The sequence below is a fragment of the Anguilla anguilla genome, chromosome 6 (assembly GCF_013347855.1).
Source record: "Anguilla anguilla isolate fAngAng1 chromosome 6, fAngAng1.pri, whole genome shotgun sequence".
NCBI lineage: Eukaryota > Metazoa > Chordata > Actinopteri > Anguilliformes > Anguillidae > Anguilla > Anguilla anguilla.
The window spans coordinates 30,320,103-30,340,311 of record NC_049206.1 but is presented as its reverse complement, the minus strand read 5'-3'; the positions used below and the strand labels follow the sequence as shown (position 1 = coordinate 30,340,311).

The following is a 20,209-nucleotide window of genomic DNA, read 5'->3' as shown; positions in this document are numbered from 1 at the left end:
TAACTAGGCAGCTGACTAATATCTTTCAGATCTAGGTTACTGCAAAAACCTTTATTCAGACAGGACAATGAATATGAAACAACATTTAATCCGGTCAACATTTAACGAACACAACTGTCTGTCAAAAATAGGGGAGACGCCCACAAACAGCCGATTGTGGGGACGCGACGCGGTGCCAGGCGGCCGTCGCCACGTATAGTGTGGCTTCACCATAAGTCATGGGCAGATCCATACCACTGTGCCACCATGTCAATTATCTCCAGACAACCTGCATGTTTAATGAATGGACACCTTTTCTATTCATATACAGAGATTCATCATTCATAGAAAAATGCCAGGTATCCCAGATGCTCTCCGAAAAGTCTCCTTAGTGCGTGCAACTGCTTGCTGGGTAGGAAAATGGACGTGGTGTGGCAAGCAAGCCTTCAATACCAAGCCTCAATGGATTGCCATGCAATCAGATGATTTGTTGGATCATATCCCCTAAAGTATTCTGAAAAGCACCACTTGCATAAAATCTTATACTGTGCTGGTAGCAACTGCAATGCCGAAGACAGTGCACCATTAGATATGTGCTCCAAGTGAGGTGAGAGGTCATCAATTAATTAAAACAGCTCAACCTTGCTGAAACGAAAGTGTTCAATTAACTCACTACAGGCATGCATGTCGAGAGGATTTGTCTGATGTCTTAATATTCTCTTGTGTCTGAAAGTGCGCTGGTTGTGCAGTCTATAAATGTGTCATTCAGAGGTTGTCTTTAATTTTGCAAAAAGAGGTACCCAGGCAAATAGTCCAAAAGTTTCACGTATGCCTACCTCGTAGTAGGCACAGAATTTGCACCCATATGTAGCGCTATGCCCAGTTGGTGCGAGTTGTATTTTTTGCATCTGACCTTACACACATTCCAAGTTGGACGTAACCATAAGACCAGGTGTACGTCCAGTTGGTACAACCAGCCCCAGGACTTAAAACAATTCAACGGCCTCAGTTACTCACAGCTTGTGGTGGCTCTCATCAGTGAAGTAGAAGAGCCGAGAAACATGGAATCCCAGCTCAGACATGTACTGCAGGAAGAGCAGCACCAGCCCAACTCGAGTCAAACTGTGAGGCAGAGCAAAAGGATAAATGTGAGTGAGGGAACTCAAATGATGACAGAAAGGGAGAGCAACACAGAAGGGTGTGAAAAACAAGGGGGAAGAATGTATAAGAATGTCAAAGTGGTGCCGAAAGTCACCGCAATGTAACAAGCTTTATAACAACCAAGGAAATGTATGTATTCATGACATCCTATATACTCAGACGATAAAATGCTAATAAATCCCATAATTCCCATTTAATGAACTCCAAGAAGAAATATTGCTGACATAAGCATAGCTCGAAAATGCCAGCTATTCTGAAATGTTTCAATATTCACACCAGTTAACAGTTGACAATCCAAAGAAGGTTCAATTATCCTCTCAGGCTTGCATAACTTTAGATGGAATTATATTTTCTAAATCAGTCTCAATCATATATCAGCCCTGTACCTAAAGCTATGCATGCATTAGACATTGAAGATTAGACCACCTGTTCTTTTTTTTCCATAGGAGATTGAGAACACTGATCATTGGCTATGAATTAGGATTTTGATCTGCAAGACAACTTTATTAATATTTCCCATTTTCCATTATTTTTAAGATGAAACAAAAAATAAAAAAAACATTTTTAATAGAAGGAAGGAAGCTCCACAAAACCAAGCAACCTTGAAGATGAAAACTGGAGGAAACTGTATGTTCATCTCATTTCAGTCAAAATAGCTGGTGCCAGTGCCCACACATACATCCTGCTGCTTCTGACAGCAAAAGTGTCACCAGTGACTGGACAACAGCATTAAAAGCAAGGCAGAAAAGCAGTGTAGCAGTAACATGAGAATGTAGATGTTGATAGACTTGCTCATAAGTTATACAACTTGCTGGTCAGTGAAAAAAACTGATGCATTTCACTGTAAAAACTAAATTTTTAAATAATTAACCCCTTCGTTCAAGCCCCCTAGTGGCACTGGCATGCCTAGATTGCAAGATTGCTCAATTCGAACATTCACTGCTCCTGCAAGTAAACTATGAGTAGAAACAACAAACTGTGTTTTAGCTTTATTAGTACATGTTACACTACAACAATGCTAAATACAGAGTTTCTAAGTACAACCATTGTACCCACCCCCAGATAGGGTATGGCTCAACTCATACCGTTCTGACAGGCAGCAATACGAATCTATGAAGAATCACAGATCTGATTTTGCTTCTGTCACTAAGGATGTTCCACAGAGTTCGGTGCTGGGTCCTCTCCTCTTCATTATTTATCTGCAACCACTGGGTCAGATCATGCGTTGTCATGGTGTTAGTTTTCACTGCTATGCTGATGACACACAGCTTTGCATAAGTTCCAAACCCTCCCCCATCTCTCATCAACTGTTTGCAGGACATTAGAATTTGGATGACCCATAATTTCCTCAAACTTAACGGTGACAAATCTGAAGTCATGCTTATAGGGTCTAAATCCACACAATTCAAAACCCCAAACTTTTCCATTACTATTGACGGTTTCCCCATCCCACTTTCCACTCATGTGAAGAGCCTTGGGGTCATTCTAGACTCCACTCTCATTTGAACCTCATGTAAAACACATCACCAGATCTGCCTTTTTCCATCTCTGAAACATATCAAAACTCAGGCCCACCCTGTCCTACTCCACTGAAACTCTAATCCATGCTTTTGTAACATCTCAGTTGGATTATTGTAACACTATTCTCACTGGCATCCCAATAAGATCAATACGCAAACTTCAATTAGTTCAAAATGCTGCAGCACGAATACTGACCCACACAAAAACATCCTGTACAAACTTCATTTGCTGCCAGTAAAATTGTGAATACAATTAAAAACCCTCCTGCTAACCTACAGTGCACTTCATGGTTTAGCTCTGGCCTCTCTCACTGATCTTCTCCTGGACCACACACCCACTCGCTTGCTTTGCTTCTCCTCTGCAAGACTAACTGTCCCCACTCCACTCTTGGTGATCGGACTTTCTTCTGTGCAGCACCCAAACTCTGGAACACACTCCCTCCCCACATACGTAATGCTGAGACTCTCCACTTTAAAGAAACGTTTAAAAACTCACCTCTTCACACTAGCTTTTGACTGAACAGGACATAGCTATCCACATCCTCATGGCACTTTTATTTATTTATTACTATTATTTATTGTACTTTGTTTTTTAAATACCATGTCCTGGAAGTGCAGTGTCTGTCTTTTCTAACCGTTTTTAATACCATGTACGTATCTGTAGTGTCCTGTCATTCTTCTATCCATTTTAATACCATGTAAGGTGACCTTGAGTGTTCAGAAAGATGCCTGATAAATAAAATGTAATATTATTATTATTATAGTGTCTATCTAGGAGTTCATAAAGCGACTAGAGCGAAAATATAAAGCCAACAATAGCCCGAAAGTATGCCAATACAGTGGTGAAAAACTGTATTGGTGGAAAAGTGATGGAATAGCGAAATAAACAAGGGATTTTTGTGGAATTATACCACATTATTCTACTATCAATATTTTCAACTAAATATAATGTATAATACACAATTATACATTGGTTTTACATGTAAAGATGTCCCTTTCAAGATCCAGTGGTCATTTGTCCTGAACAATCCATCTGAGAAATAAATATGCAAATAGAAAGCAGGAGCAGGTATTTACAACGACCACAAGAAAAACCCACTTGCATTTTTTATGCAGGTGTAAATCCTTTTAGATGTCTATCCTCTAGAGGACAGTACACGCTTTCCAACCGTATATGGCATGTTTCATTTGAATTTTTATTACAAAGAATGAGAGCCCCACGTATCTGCATGAGTGGTTGCTTCAGCACAGCATTGTGCATAACATAACATTACGCAGTAATATACAAGCACCAGTTAAAACGCACTTGTTTTTTCCTTCAGTTTCTGGAAAAATTGACTATTTCTGCCAACTCATCAGCATAGCTAATGCAAATTCTCTGGGAGTGGGTCAGAAGAAAAAGAAGCATGAAGTATAGCTAGGATATACACAAACATGTACATGTTACTGCTTGTAACATTTCAATTAATTTTAATTAATCAAGTAATATTTTTGATATTGCTCTATTCACATTGGTCACAAGACACAACTGTTAGCCTTTGCCAATAATGCTCAGCACATTTGTACTGGGGGCTTACCAACAGCCCTAGCTGTTAGTATGGGATGGAAATGGCATGGAAAATACTCATTAAAATTTATTGTGCTGATTTGTGCTAGATGAATGTGAAATCTCTCTTGGAGTGATCATAATAGTAACATGTCATCCCATCCCCATGAAACAAAAGATTACATACTGTAGAGAACAGAAAACCATACAAATTATTACATATTTAGGTATGTGTACCACAGTGTGTTTTGCATTGTCTTAAACCATCATAAAGGGGCAAATGGATGTTCTGTAAAATGCACAAAAAGGATTTCATTCATTTTTGGAGACATTTTGGATATGTTTTTGGACCCTTATATATCTAAGACCCATATACTGATGAAAAGACTTGAGAAATATGCAAAAGTGAGTTTCATCAGTCAAAACAGTTGATTTATAGCATTACGTCATGTTATGATTCACAACAATGCAAAATGTAGATATTTTGGATAGATTTGGAGACTCCAGGGTACACCCCTTACTTTTTGCTTCATAGACCTTTAGTAGTTCTGTATATCACCATCATTTTTTGCATACTCGTGGTCAAGGAGTTTATGATCCAGCACAAGGTGTAGTTTTACCAGCTGTGTGTGTATATATATATATATAATCTCTCAGTATTTCATTTCAACCCAAAGGAGAATAACTTCATTTTTGCGAAGATAATTATTCTGGTGGCACTTTTTACCTAAATTATGAATATAATCTAAGTTAGTACTGTAAATGTACTGTACAACAGCTTAAGTCAAAGAGTCTTTGAAGCTAAAATTTGGAGGTATAAAGCCTTAAATAGATCACTCCCTAAATTGGTGAGGATTGTCCAGATTTGGCATCTGCGCAGAGGGGTTAAAATACATGTTATATTTCCCACGATTTTTGAAGAACAGCGGGATATTTCACTTTAATAACTGTGGATTAGTAGCTCTGCTCAATGTGCTTACTTTAATAGATAGGCCACTGCAATGTGTAGCAGGTATAGACTGATGTACTTCAGCTGACGAGGGATCTCTTCCTGAAATGGACAAATCAAATAAATACAACTTTTTCAAATGCAACAAATCAAAAACAACTGTTTACAACAATGTTCACAAAACACAATGGCTGTGTGTGCATGCAAAAACCCCCACCCCACCCAGAATGTTTTCAAAACTGCATTTTCTACTGTGATTTCTAATAAACATCCCACAAACAAAAACACAACACACCAGAAATCACGAAAGCAACAAAATTCAATAAAAAATGTCAAAATAACAAAAATGTCTTTCACATTAGAAACTGTTTTGCACATTTCAGGTTGTCAAGTCAGTATATGTTACTGTGCGACATTCTGGCTCTCCTCACTCACCTTCCTCACTTTCTGGAAGTAAAGTTCAGGCAGGGAGTGAAGCCAATAAGCCAGCTGGAAGAGGTAGAAAAACTTCACCTGGAATCTGGGACAACAAAAACTTTGTTCAACTGGTTAAACAGGATGAAATGTCCAACTTAACAGGTGGATGAAATCCCATCCACTATAGCACTACCACAGCAAGGGCCCTTTTAGTTTATACTAGACTCTACTAGATCCATCCTCAACATAACTACAAAAGCTGATTTAGACTTGCAAACATGCATGCAGAGCAAAATACACTTTGTCCTCAACTCTGAGAAACAAGTTTACATGCTCTTCCGCAAGTCTTACATAAATTTCTTTTGCTGACTTCAGTCTTAACTAATTTTGTATGACAAACAAATACTGTATATGGTTATTATTCCGAATGGCTGAAGAGATCCATGTAACCGCACCTAAGATGAACGTGAGGGTAATTCTCCCATAGGCTGCTGAGATTTAGAAGATATCCTTCCTGGATGTAAAGGGTGGTGGGGAACAAGAAAGAGAATTAGAAGACTGCCATAAACAATAAAGGGTGGTCCTGCTAGCCAGTTCAAATAATCAATCCATGTATGCTTCTATCCATATATATATATATATATATATATATATATATATATATATATATATATATATATATATATATATATACACACAGTTAAAAAAAGTTTGCAGCTGTGTACTCGAGCACATTTGATTTGAAATGAAACAATGAATATGAGGATAAACTACAGATTCTCAGCTTTATCAATTAAACAATTTTATCAAGTGATCCATGTAGGAATTACTACCCTCTTTATACATAGGCCCTGATTTTAGGGGAGGAAAAAGTAATTTGGACAATTGGCTCCATCTTGCATAATTAATGCACAAGAAAGCTAGAAATTATACGTTTTTCTGAAATTAGCTGGACTGAAGATACTCTATTTACCATAAACATTAAATCATTTATGCTTCATCAAGGACACTTCAATGCAAGCTGTATGAAATATGACTTGATGGGTTTGTTTTCCCAAGATGGGTCCAGCCATCTCACCGAGAGAAGAAGGTAAAAACTCCACACAGAGGACACCAGGTAGAATACACACAGTTGTCCAGACTCGTTGAACTTGGTGTTCTTGCTCTTTGAAAGATGGAGTCTCCTGTTTATTTTCTGAACAGAAAAATCAAAGAGGGTGTGATGCATCTGCAACTTGAACATACACAAATAATAGCACTTGCACAAGATGGCTAGACAACCACAAGGACATTTTCTGACTGTGTCTTGGTATTACAGCATTCTGAATACATCGACAGCACTAGACTACAAAAAATACATTGGGGTCTGATGCATTTTTATAATTGGTCTCACAGGCAGCAGTTTGTAAATGTACTATTGTGGCTCAGGGACATTTAAAATGGTGATTTTAATTTTCACTTAAATCTCCATAAATACAAATAAAGGTCTTGTATTGAATAATTGACTGTGGTTTGCAGTCCTGCAGGGCACATAACTGGACGTAACACTGTCCGTGTAGAGAGGGATTCAGTCCGTCCACAAGTCTCACTGCTCAGCAGTGATCACCGTTGGTCATTCTGGCACCTACAAGTCTGCCTGCATGACTTGCACATGAAGTGCCGTCATCCAACTGAAGGAGTGGCCTGACTTCACATGTCTGTGGAGGACAACTTATAGCTTTCTGTCCTCTCCTGATCTTCAGACAGTCAAGAGTAAAGTAATGAACATGGCTGGAGAATGATTATGCATTTCACATTAGGAGAAAAGGGGAAACAAGCATCAGGAACATGCATGCAATTGGAACAGGTATGTTGTCTAATGTACATTTACCACAATTGCATTCTAGTTTATTTCAGTGGCACACATGAAAGCACATGTAATTTACACAAGCATAGTTCACTCTGGCTTAAAGTGTCTGAGAATAACTACAATTTAGTCAAACATGAATCAGTTATTTTAAATATGATAAAAGCTGCTCATCGAATTAATCTAGCTCCATAATTGGCATAGGTCCAGAGCATCACATCCACAGAATAACCTTCCGAAATCAGCACCTCCGCCTTTGCCAAAGCAGCTAGTTACACAGCTCATTCATAGTCCTGTAGGAAACGACATTGATTTACTATAAAATTTGTGAATATTGAAAACCAAAGTTAACAAATACATTCTGGTCATTACATTACAGTCACTTAGCAGATGCATTAATCCAGAGTGAGGAACAGAACTGGAAAACCACATACCTCTCAGGAATACAAAAATGCAATACCACCACTAAGGCACAGTTTTAGAATGATAAAATATGCTTCAAGGGGAAATCCAAAGAAAGACTGAGGAAAAAGTAAGGTTGTCTAGAAGGGGTTAGGGGAGCTTTGGAGCAATCTAAAGAAGTGATTCTTCAGTCTGCTTCAGAACATGGGCAGGGTTTGTACCGTACACTGAGACGTGACCTGGACATGCAGGTACACCTGAATTTTATGCCAGATGACAAGAGATAGCAGAACACAAGGGTCTGTGAAACAGGTAGTTGAATAGGGTCCAAATCTTTTGAAGACATACAACTATTCGTTAGCGCAAATAGTCTGCTCCTCCAAACAGCGAATCATGTGCCTGCAGCTTAATATATATAGCATGCAGAAAAGCTCAAGAGGTTTAGTTGTTGTTTGATCAAACATTAGAAATGAACAAAACACTTAATGCAAGTGACTTTGACCATGGTATGTCTGTGTTGGTGCCAGAAGTGGTGGTTCCAGAATCTCAGAAACAGCTGCCCACAGGGATTTTCATGCACTACCGTCTCAGGAGTTTACAGAGAATGCTGCAGTAAACAAAAAATATCCAGTGAGTGGCTGTTCTGTGGAGAAGCAAGGTCAGGTCAGAAGGGAATGGGCAGACTCGTTCAAGCTAACAAAGGCCACAAATTCTCAAATAACATCTGTTTACAACACTGGTGTGCGGAAGGGCATTTAACATTGAATTGGATGGGCTACAGCTGCAGAACATCACACCAGGTCAATCCTGTCAGCTAAGATCAGACTATGGTGAGCACCAGTAGGGTCGGAATTGGGCGTAAACAGTAATGTAATGGTGTGGGAAATGATTTCTTGCCATACATTAGGGCCCTTAAAAGTGCAGCATGTACATTAAGAACACTTTTGTTTATATTTGGTTTAAATTTCCTTGACATCGACAGATATCAATACATTATAAACTTTAAGAAAAAAAACGGACTCTGATTGCCCCAGGTTCCCGAAATCAGCTATTTCCAAATTTCACCGCACCTGAATCAACTAATCAGAAAAGCTCTCTGCAAGGAGGCCAATCAGACTTTGTAGAAAAGATTATGACCAAAAAGAAATAGAACCAAGTGAGAGACAAGACAAGAGCGAACATAGGTTTATCTTTTCAGCAAGACCTCAGGAATAGAAGGGCTCCAAAAGTGACATTGAGCTTGCAGTATTTCTGCTGGACAGGTAAATTTCTTGCTTGTTTCATTTTTGTCGGAATTTATCATCACCCCAAACTGTGTAGTCGGAAAGCTAGAAAATGTTGGCTAGTTTGCTGATGTATTTAGCTCACTGTTATAGCTATGCTGTATATAACGTATCATATTGTAGCTTATCTGTAGCTAGCTAGCTATGTTTATAGTTGCCTATGCTGTTCAGGTGAGGAGGAAGAAAAATATATAATTGCACACTCCAGTTCGAGATGCGTTTGGTTATGTTAATTTGACCAATGTTTCGCTCATAACTTTGTCTGGGTCTCATACAAGTAAAAACACCAGTGTCTGCATTTATTAACTGTCATTAGCCCATAGCTGTAAATAAATACTATAGCTATGTTTATGGTTTATGTTAAGTATGACATTATGCATTTTATTTTCTACCTGTGAATGAGCATAGGCGGTTTTACCATTGGTCATAGGTAGGCAACTGCTTGGGGCCTCGTCCGCGAAAAAGGCCTCGTGAATTTGTTTCCTTTTTTTTTTTAATGTATAAAACATTTTTCCTTTCTTGTCACTCCAAACGAATGATAATGTGTAATAGATAAAAATAAATCTATCTACATGTAAATGTGGGCCTATCCAATTAAATATCTATATTTGCCAATATTTATTATCACCCACATTTCACATTGAATGGACTATTCCACCTTGACCTCCCTGCATTTGCGCCTAATCAATGACGTTGAAATTCGAGTGGCTCAGAGGCAGAGAGTCACTATGTTACCATGAAGCGTTTTCAAAGTGGATTTGAGAAGAGAAAGAGGAAGAAGGAAGATGCCCAGTTAAAGGAAAGTTTGCCTAAACTGACGAAATTCTTTAATAAAACAGCCAGAGACTCCACGACGGAGGAGCAACAAGTAGAGTGAGAGCACCTATTATCAACCACCCTAACCGCTAGTGTATTTACTTCGTATAGAACTGGACATTGTTTTGTTACCTATTTAAATGTAGGCCTAAGTCCTGTAAAAATACACATAATAAATAGTCTAAATGTAAAAAAAAAAACAATTTCATACATATACATTAATACAGCCTTATTTACTATATCAACTTTAAGACAAGCAACACGCTTGGAATTCTCATCGCGACCCATTAAATCCAATGGCGCAGACGTTGCTTCATAATTTCAAACTGCTTTCCTAAGGGATATTTTGCATCCTGCGACTTGAGTTACAACAGTGAATATGTACAGATTCCTAGACATGCTGATAGCGACCACCCTCTCTCATATTAACCTCAAATACGCAAGACAGGACACTTATTCCATTCGTTTATATGGGGTGGTCGATGCACATCCCCTTAGCAACCAAAAGCTAGCGCTGGACCACCTCTGAGTTAGGCTAGCTATTTGCCGGCACATAAAAAAATTGCGATAGTACTTTAAAAAATAACCACTGGAGGATAACGAGGACATTTTTCCTACATACCTAGGTACAAGTTGTTACCGATATTTCGCCTATTTTTTCATATATAGTTGCAAATCAGTTTACGTTTTACTGTCCGTCGAACAAAGTTGGTTGATAATAGGTGCTCGCACTCTAGCTGACGTTACAACAGGTGTAATGTTAGTTGAAGAAGCTGAGCTAGCTAACGTTAGCAGCCTTACTGCTGCCTCAGCCTGTTGTGCACCCACCGCACCTACTACAACTTCTAGCGCTGTGTCTGCTGGTTGCGGTGAACCAGCTACAGTGTAGGAGGAAAGTGTCAGAGGCGACATAGACAGACAGCAGCAGCCCACCACAAACCAGTCACCCGCTCGGACCGGGAATTTTACCCCTAGAGAATAGTGGATGTTCAAATGCTTTATCAAAAAGCATGTACTATACTTTCGTCTTGGAAGAATTAAAGATTATATACTTATCTTTTTGTTGCCATATTGTCTTCTTCTAACTGACTGAAGATCATTTGAAGTTCTTCAGTTAGAATTCTCATTTGGTCTGTCCTTTAGTTCTGTGGCTTTGTTAACTGAAAAGAGCTGTCTCCAAATAGTTTTCGTTCACTAGCTATGGTTGCATTAAGCAAAATGGAGAAGGGGCTCACATTGGTCTTTGCCTGAGGCCTCCAAATCACTAAAACCGCCCCTGTGAATGAGGCATGATGAGCTTCACTCTTCCTACTTTACAAAGCTCTTGTCCTCTCTACAGTACTCAGATGACAGTCAGCATGCATGCGTTTGGAGGGAGAACGTTTTTTTCCAAACCCTAGGTCTCTCCCTCGTTTCTGCAAACCGACATACTGCACCTTTAATACCAACAGAGCATCATTTGAAGACCACAACATAGCTACGCATTGCTGCTGACTACGTGCATTCCACAATCTACCTTTTTTCAAATGGATACTTCCAGCAAAATAATGTGCAATGTCACAAAGAATGCATCATCTTAAGCTGGTTCCACAAACATGACAGTAACTTCAGTCTACTACAATATCCTACATAGTCCACTCTCCAGATCCAAATCCAATACAGCACATTTGGGATGAAGTGGAATGGGATGTACACAGCATGAATGTGTGGTCCAAAAATCTACAGAAACTATGTGATGCAATTGAGTCAGCATGGACTAAAATCCCTAAAGAAAGTTTCCAACACCTTGTTAAATTCATGCCTCATAGACTTCAGGCTGTTCTGGAGGCAAATGGCAGTCCTACCCTAGTAGACAGGTGTACCTAGAGTTGCCAATGTGTGCCTGTGGTGGTACATGAAAAGGGGAGTGACATGGCAGAGTCTGGGGAGGTTGTAGATCAGATCAGCACAAGCAGTAGCATTTTGAATGAGCTGTAGGGGACTGATGAAAGAGGCAGGTAGACCAGCAAGGAGGGAGTAGTAGTAGTCAAGGGGGGAGATGATCAGTGCCTGGCCTAACAGCTGGTTTGAGAAGGTGATGAAGAAGTGGAATATTCAATCTACAAGGCAAAGCAGCAACTGCCATGATATTTGCAGAGAGGAACAGTTTGTCATTGATTTCAGTCAAGTGGGGCTTCAAACTGATAATCTGACATCCAACTTGAAATGTCTTGTAGGCAGGCTAAGATGTATGCCAAGACCAGTGTATTGGATGTGCAAAAGGAGAGAGAGTGCCACATTGGCAGCATATGAATGATAAGATAGGGCATGGGAGAAGATGACACCAGGTAGGAGTTCCTGAAGCTGTGAAATTGCACCCCTTCATGCAACCTGGAAGGAGTGACAGTCAAGGTAAGAAGCAAACCAGTTGAGAGCTGTGCTGCACATCACCAAGGTAGACAGGGAAGACAACAGGAGTTGGTAGTGAACAGTGTTATATGCTGCAGGGATGTCAAGGAGAGCAAAACAGGAGAGAGAAGCTGCCTTTCTGTTGTGGATCTCCTTGCTGACTGCAAGGAGGGCACAGAATGGTGAGGGTCTAGAAAGTTGTTCTGTTATAGAAATGGACAGAGTTGGTTGAAAACAGCATGCTGAAGAGTTTTAGGAGACAGGGAAGGAGAGAGTCAGGCCGTAGTTCTCAGTGAGAGAGGGGACGAGGGTGGGTTTTTGAGCAGGGGGTAATACAAGCCTGTTTGAAGACTGCAGGGTCACATTCAGTGGACAGAGAGGGAGGGTGGGGGTATTGAGTAGGGAGAGTGGGGTGGTTTGCCTGGAAAGAAGGTTGACTTATGTCGGAACACTCCAATTTAAAAGAATGACAGGACGGTTACCGACATCTGCAAAAGAAGGTTAGAAAGGTCATCAGCATCAAGGGTTGAAGGAGTTGGATTTAGTAAGAAGAAAGTAGAGGCCAGTTTGCATGGGTTATAAGATGAGTTTTCAATTTTTGTTTGATAGAAGTTTGTCTTGCTCCCCTGTCAGCTGTGACAGAGGATGAAAATGCAGAGAGAAGCAAGTAGTAAATGGATCAGCAGGGTCTCTGGTTGTGCATCATTTTTCTTCTGCAGGTAAGGTTATCCCAATAGCATGGATGGTATCAGTCAGCCAGGGGTTAGGAGAGGATAGACTTGCAGGTCTGCTGACAAGTGGACAGAGAGAATCAAATGCTGACAAGTTAAAGTAGAAGAATGTGGCTGCAGCAGTATCGGTGGAGATTTTGGAAAAAGATTCCAGAGAGGAAAGGGATGTAGTAACAGCAGAGGAGAAGGTAGAGGGAGAGCGGCTATGGAGGTTGCTAGTAAGCACAGTGACAGGATCAGGTAGAGGAGAGAGGGGCTCAGACAAGTGTCAAGGAGAAGATGAGACAATGGCAATTGGAGCTCTGCAGGGGGTGACTGCCTGGTTGGGTGCAGAGCAGTTTCTCAGTGTGACCAGGTCCTGATTTCATGTTTTGTTAGTAGAGGTAGAGTGCAACTATCATGATATTCTGTCATGTTTTTCACCATCATGCAATGAGATGAAAAGAAATACAATCAGTTAATGCAAACTGACAAGCAATATTCACAATTACAACTAAGCACTACTACATGTGCCAATACCAGCACTACCCATACTGCTAAAGGATCACATACTCACATCTAGCACATACTCCTGTACCACAGCATGGATGATGATGGCAATGAGGAAGTAGAAGAGGATGGTGACACAGTCCCTCCATCCATAGTGATATAAGGACATTTCCCCCTCTACAGACAGCAAGCAAAAGGAAAGGGTAACAGGTCAGCAACAACTCAAGCAGAGGAAGCTGGGCACTTTATTCAGTCCCCCTTCTTTTCCTGGCCATGTTCTGAAGAAATCTTCTGGGCTTTCAAAACAAATTTCTGGCAAGACATTAAGGGCAGCTCTCAAGGACTCAACTATCTAGATACATTACATCAGCAAATATATATTGGATGACAGACAAACAAACCCTCAGGACGCTCTAGTTAATATGCATTAATAATCTATCACTGTTCAAAGAGTAAACACTGGCCAGGACAAGCCATAGTCCAGACTATGCAGTTCTAAACTTGAACACCTACTCTTAAGCATCTTGAAAGTGAAGGTAATTTTTCTGATTGGTTTCATGCAATCAGACAGGTTCACAACAGTTTTAGCCAGCATTAGTGTTATGGGTCAATGGCTTGACTCCCCTAAATTTCTCTAGTTGGGAGTCCCACCTACACATTATGCCCGAGATTGAAACAAAAGCAATTAGGCTGCTTAAACACATAAGCAATTCATACCAACCACATTTCAGTTGTTTTGTATTCAATCCAAAATAACCTTAAAGCTCTTTAAGACTGAAAAATCCAAGAAACAGGAAGAAATATGGCCTGAAAATTATTGTGTTTGGGCTGGAGGACTTTTTTAAAGAGCAAGTGAATTCAATCTTACCAAATAATCTGTTTGCCTGTCTCCATCTTCGAATTCTCAATGTTTTAATAGAATTAATAAAATATAACTAAAGAAAGAAGTTAAAATAATTTCATAAGTAGGGGAATACCATACTTGATTAATGTAACACTTTCAGAAAGATAGCCATTAAATAATGTAGTAATTTCCCAGTGTAAACTTCTATATTTTGGGCATATGGTATGCATTGCCAGCACCCATACCACCACGCACTCTGCTCCTGCCGACTGGCTGAAGCTAAGTAGGTGTGGGCTTGTTTAGTACTTGGATGGGAGACCACCAGGGAATACTGAGTTGCTGCTGGAAGTGGTGTTGGTGGCCCAGCAGGGGACAATATTCTCTCAGGTCAAATAAACCCCAATGCCCCAGTGCAGTGACAGGGACAATGTGCTGTAGGAGATGGCGTCTTTCGGATGCGACGTTAAACCGAGGTCCTGACTCACTGCGGTCACTAAAGATCCCATGACAGTATTCGCAAAGAATAGGGGGTTCCCCGGTGTCCTGGCTAAAATCCCAGATCTGGCTCTCGCAAAAACTTGCCACCTAATCATCTTGATTTAATTAGCTAAAAAATGTTCTCTCCCTCCAGTGGAGCTGCTCAGTGGCCAACAATAGAGGATTGTGGTTGTACTGGGCAGCTCCCAGGTGTGAATGTGTGAGTGAGAAGCAGGGCGTTCCTGCAAAATAGCATCCGTGCTCAGTGAACCTACCCTGGGTAAATAAAGGTTAAATAAAAATAAATAAAAAATCACTTCTATGCAATAATGAAAAGTGAAACAAACATTGAGAAGTCAGAAGTTTTTCAGAGAAAAACAATTTCAATGACAGCATTCCATGAAATAAATTGACCAAGTTCAACTTTTTAGTAGACATAAACGGTATATGCGCCAAGTTAAAACTGCTGGCCACTAACAATACCCCTTCTCCTTGTACACCAGATCCCTTGGCCCTGTAATATCTGCCCATGGCTTGTCCTATCACTCCTATGCCGACGACACGCAACTCTAGGGGACACCTTAGTGACATCATCACCCTGTGCCAAGAATCTCGGAGTGGTGATGGACAACAGGCTGTCCCTCTCCAAGAACATCGCAGCAGTAAGCCGGGCATGCAGATTTTTCCTGTATAACATCCGCAGAATCCGCCCCTTTCTCACCACCTACTCAACCCAGCTCATTTAACAAGCACCCCCTCCCTGCAGTCTCACCTGCAACTACACCCCCGGCCCATGACATAATGGACAATACTGCCTATCTTGGCATTCATAAAAACATTCTTTCACCACTCAAAAATCGTATTCCGTCATAGCAACAAGATAAACCCAACAATAGCCCTAAGATATGCCAATACAGCAGTGAAAACGCTACTCACTGAATAATGAAATAAACAAGACAAAGTTTTCAAAAATTATACCATGTCATTCAGTCAATATCTGGGACTAAATATTGAATAAATATACAACCTTACCATTGGTTTTACACATAGAGATGTCCCTTTTGAGACTGAGTAGGCATATATTGTCTTGGACAATCCGTTTGTGAAATATACGCGCATTTGTGATGCCTGAGTACCTTCCAAAAATAGCTGTGCGTAATACCACACATGTTGTTTACGGCGTTGTCACCTTTTTAGTACAGTCTGGCTTGACTGACAATTAATTTATTCAGTAGGTGACCAAGAAGCTTTCTAACGATGTAGGCTATAACATGTCTAATTTTGTTTTGGGAATAGCGTTTCATAGCTCAGCGTAACCGAAAGTTCTCATCATCGCATTTGCTTACGCATTCACTCTGTAGTAGCAATGAAAGACACTGAACCTGACAATACGTTACCAATGATTTTCATAATTTCTTGGAAAATATCATTATTGAGGACTTCTGAGCATAGCTAAGACATTTGTTTGCTGATAGACCTAGCTGACATTGTTTTCTGGAGGAAGACAGAAAAGGAGAGATCTACAGCATTGATTTACTGTCTCTGTCTCTATCTACTGAATACAGATAACATTTCATCATCGCTATGTAAATATTACTGCTCAAAATATTCCGGTTATACAAGTTATTTTTGAAATTGAGTGTCTTTAAATAGGTTAGTTGTATTTTATAATTATGATATTTCACACTAATGTAAGTGTTCGTTAGTAGATTAGTAGTTTTTGTGTTTCATACACCAGATATGACGTGAAAGTTGGAACATTGCCAAAATGTGGTGGACATGTCGTCCCATCCCCATACAAGAAAACCTTACTGTCCAGTACAGAAATACATAGTTATATGTGAATATGATTTACAGCAATGCATAATTTAGACATTTTGGATCGATTTGGAGACGTTGGGTACACTGTTTAGTTTTTGCTTCATAGATCTTTAGTAGTTCTACATATCCACCCTTAGATTTTATGAACTTGTGGTCAAGAAGTTTTTGAACCAGAACATGTTTAGTTTAACCTGCTGTATATATGGGATCTTTCAGTATTTCATTGTAGTTCATTTTTGCTTTTTTGCCTGAACAATTGCCTTTGTGGCACTTTATTTCTTCCTAAATTATGAATATAAACTAATCTAAGTTAGTATTGTAAATGGTACAAATGTCTTGCTTCATTTAAGCCATTTTTTAAGTATCTGTGATGCTCACATCTGGAGCTATAAAGTTTTAAATAGGGTACCCCCCAAATGGGCAAGAATTGGCCAGATTTGGCATGTGCGCAAAGGGGTTAAGAAAAAAATGGCAGTCACTGCAACAAGAAAAATGCATGTAACCAAATGATCTATATGGTGTTTTGGATTGTTTTCATAATACATAATGTCATCTGAAGAAAAAAATGGTTATCAACGTACAAAAATGCAAGGTTACTCACACATACAAAGCACTACAAATCATTAATTCAAACTTGCTAAACCTAGGCCTGCCATTAAAAGTACTGATATAAAAACAAGGCCAAGTTACAAGAAGCAATATTGGCAATATTATCACACACAAATTAAACAAGCAGTATTCCAAAGAAGTGCTACCCGATGTTTCCTATTTTAGTAACTTGGTCCTCTGTTATTTTATTTTTTATTTTTGATATCAGTACTTTTAATTCAGATATCATTTCTTTTTGTACTGTGTTTGTTATGAGTAAGTGATAGGCTAATACTAATGCGTAGGCGATAAGAGAGACATGCATAGACAAATACATGCGAACACACATACATTCTAGCTGAAAGAAACACATAGGCATGGATTCAGACATTTTTCATTTACCATGAATGACAAAAAAATTAAAGCATGTGTTATTTTTAAATGGAAGTGTTTTTAATGGGGTATTTTGTACACGACAGACCTACTAATTGTTTTTATATGTTGGTACAGGATCTATAGCACTAGCAAACATTAATTTCAAAGTGTGACATTTGCAGGGTAGCTACAGTAGCCGTGGTAAAAAGCAGTTAACAGCAAAAATGGCACAGCTGCTAATTTGACTGTTCTCACTAAGAAAATCGATCTACCTGCTGTGAAGACATCCATAGCCTACGGCTTCCCCTTTGTGACTTATTGTCAAAATGCGAACAATACCCATTCCTAGTCATGAAACAATATTATGTGGAGTTTGCATGTGAAATGATGGAGAATGGATTCCACAAATATCAATGAGTTTCCCTCACGGATTATATAGTTGCAAAAGCGACAGTTTTAATTCTGCAGGAATTTATTAGTAAGCAAGCAGGCCAGTGTCTTAGGGGGGATTTGAACCCATTCTTCCAAAGATCCCACAGGCAAACGCGTTACAAGTGAGCCGCTTTACTGGCTGATCTAGCTGAATGTCCAATAGGGAGACATATTCTTTGTGGGCCTGGAACATTTAAGATGATGTAATTGGCGGGAAAAAGAAGGAAGAAGAAAGAAGTATAAAAAAGAATTAAAAAGGGTAAAATTTTTTTATTGTGGACATGAGCTCTTTGTGTTGACATGAGCTCAGAAAGTACAGAAATGAATGTTTTTAAGGGCTGAGTGTCGGATCATTTGTGGTTATTTCTGTAGGAAACCCGGACATGTGCCAAACTCTGTGCTGTATGGGTATGGGGCATGCCGCCCCACCAAGGCGTAACAACATCTTCAAATCAACATCCTCACTTGGGTCCATGTACAGGTCTGCTATTAACAAAAGAGCTAGATGGAAGTAGGCCTAAATTATACCATTTATAAAGCTGCACAAGCAATGTAAACCAAATACAAAGATTTGTGTCTTTAAACCAAGATAGTTACAAATATAACCAAACATTTTAATCTAACTTAATAAGCGCTGGGCTTGTCCCGGTGATTTTTCTTTTTTATTTAATCAAATGAAACAAAAAATACACTCCTTGTTTCTGAATGCTGAACTGGTACTTAGTCATCTTGAAGTTGCAACTGTCCATTTCCATGGTTTGATATCATTCTGTGCTACTGAGACCACCAAACTAAATTTAGCATGCTTGAACATGTTTGATGCAAACAAAAGTTTTAGGCAGGTTTTTTAAGGTATAACGTTTCTCACTTCTCGTCACGGTGTCTCAATATGCCAAGCAAAGTACTGTTTATGGAGATAAGACCACTGATTAAATCAGAGCGTTTGATTGAACTACAAATGTCCTTAAAGTAATAATCTCTAAGATTTTCATTAAAATAAATGTCTGTTAAGTCACTATCTATCGCCGAATTAGGTAACACAACGGTGATTGAGCCTATTATATTAATTTATATTATTATTAATATAATAATTTATGATTAAACAACTGAGTGTCTGTGGCGACATTCCTGGGAAAAAATCACAAGCGGCGCATAGTTAGTGACGTGTTTTCCATCACCCATCAGTGGTTGGTCCGCCAGAAAGGGCAGACGGAGCTAACGCAACAGGCTTGCTCTTCAACTCACTTGCGTGTGAGCGGTGTACTGGTTTTTCCGGTGTATGCTAGCGTTACAATAACAGAGAAAGGGGTAGGTGTTTTTGTGTAACATGGTCATATTTGTTGATGTAGATTTCGGATTACATTTGATGACAATGTAACGTTACTAAATTACATAGCCTAGCTATTTGCACAGCTAACGCTAGCTACCGGACCATGGCAAGAAAGGCAACATTAGTTTAGACAACGTTGCGCACAGTATCCATCTCTCATATCAGGTAACGTTGCGTTAGCTAGCTAATGTAATTAACACAATTTAATGTCAGCTAACAATTAGAAAAAACGCTAGCTAATGCTACCGACTGGTACCGACCTCGCAAAACGTCTCTTGAATGCAATGCTACCTTGTTGCAACGTTGCAATGTAGCTAACAAAAGCCCAATTCAGATCAATGATTCGCTACGAGACTGGATGCAACTTCCAAGACGTCTGATTGTAAACGTTCTAACTGCACTTGGCGATTTGACAAGGTGGGTCTTTTGAGACCCCAGGCAACGGCTTCAGACGCTCTGCAACTAACCAGTTCACACCGCTGCAATTTTCTCTGCAACATTCTAAAACCGTTTCGTCTCGTTGCGAATCATTGATCTGAATTGGCCTTAACGTTACCGTTATTTACATTGCCATCAAGTTCATCAATATATTATAATGATCGGAATAAAGCCGTCTTTACACAGAGCATTAACCAGGGGTATAGGTGGAGCAAAGCCACGTCTGATTTCAGTGTAAAAATGTCAAACCGGAGAAAACTAAATAAAAGAATACAGCAGTATGGATTAGCGTTATTATTTTATTACGCTTCCTCATATGGTCCTTCAGCCTTGCCCTTTTTTGATGAAATCTCCTTTGTTTTTGCTTTATTATTCTT

The 20,209-nt window shown here is 39.5% G+C and overlaps 1 protein-coding gene across 1 annotated transcript in view; it reads right to left on the bottom strand.

Moving 5' to 3' along the window:
* The window catches only part of tram2 (translocation associated membrane protein 2), a 43,031-nt gene that overhangs the window by 6,067 nt on the left and 16,755 nt on the right, over positions 1-20,209 (bottom strand). Inside the window, exons 3-8 of the mRNA XM_035422368.1 lie at positions 13,595-13,704; positions 6,651-6,767; positions 6,028-6,086; positions 5,591-5,675; positions 5,187-5,257; positions 997-1,101 (exon numbers count right to left, since the gene is read on the bottom strand). Of these exons, the coding sequence (XP_035278259.1) occupies positions 997-1,101; positions 5,187-5,257; positions 5,591-5,675; positions 6,028-6,086; positions 6,651-6,767; positions 13,595-13,704 (547 nt within the window). The remainder of the gene's footprint in view (positions 1-996; positions 1,102-5,186; positions 5,258-5,590; positions 5,676-6,027; positions 6,087-6,650; positions 6,768-13,594; positions 13,705-20,209) is intronic.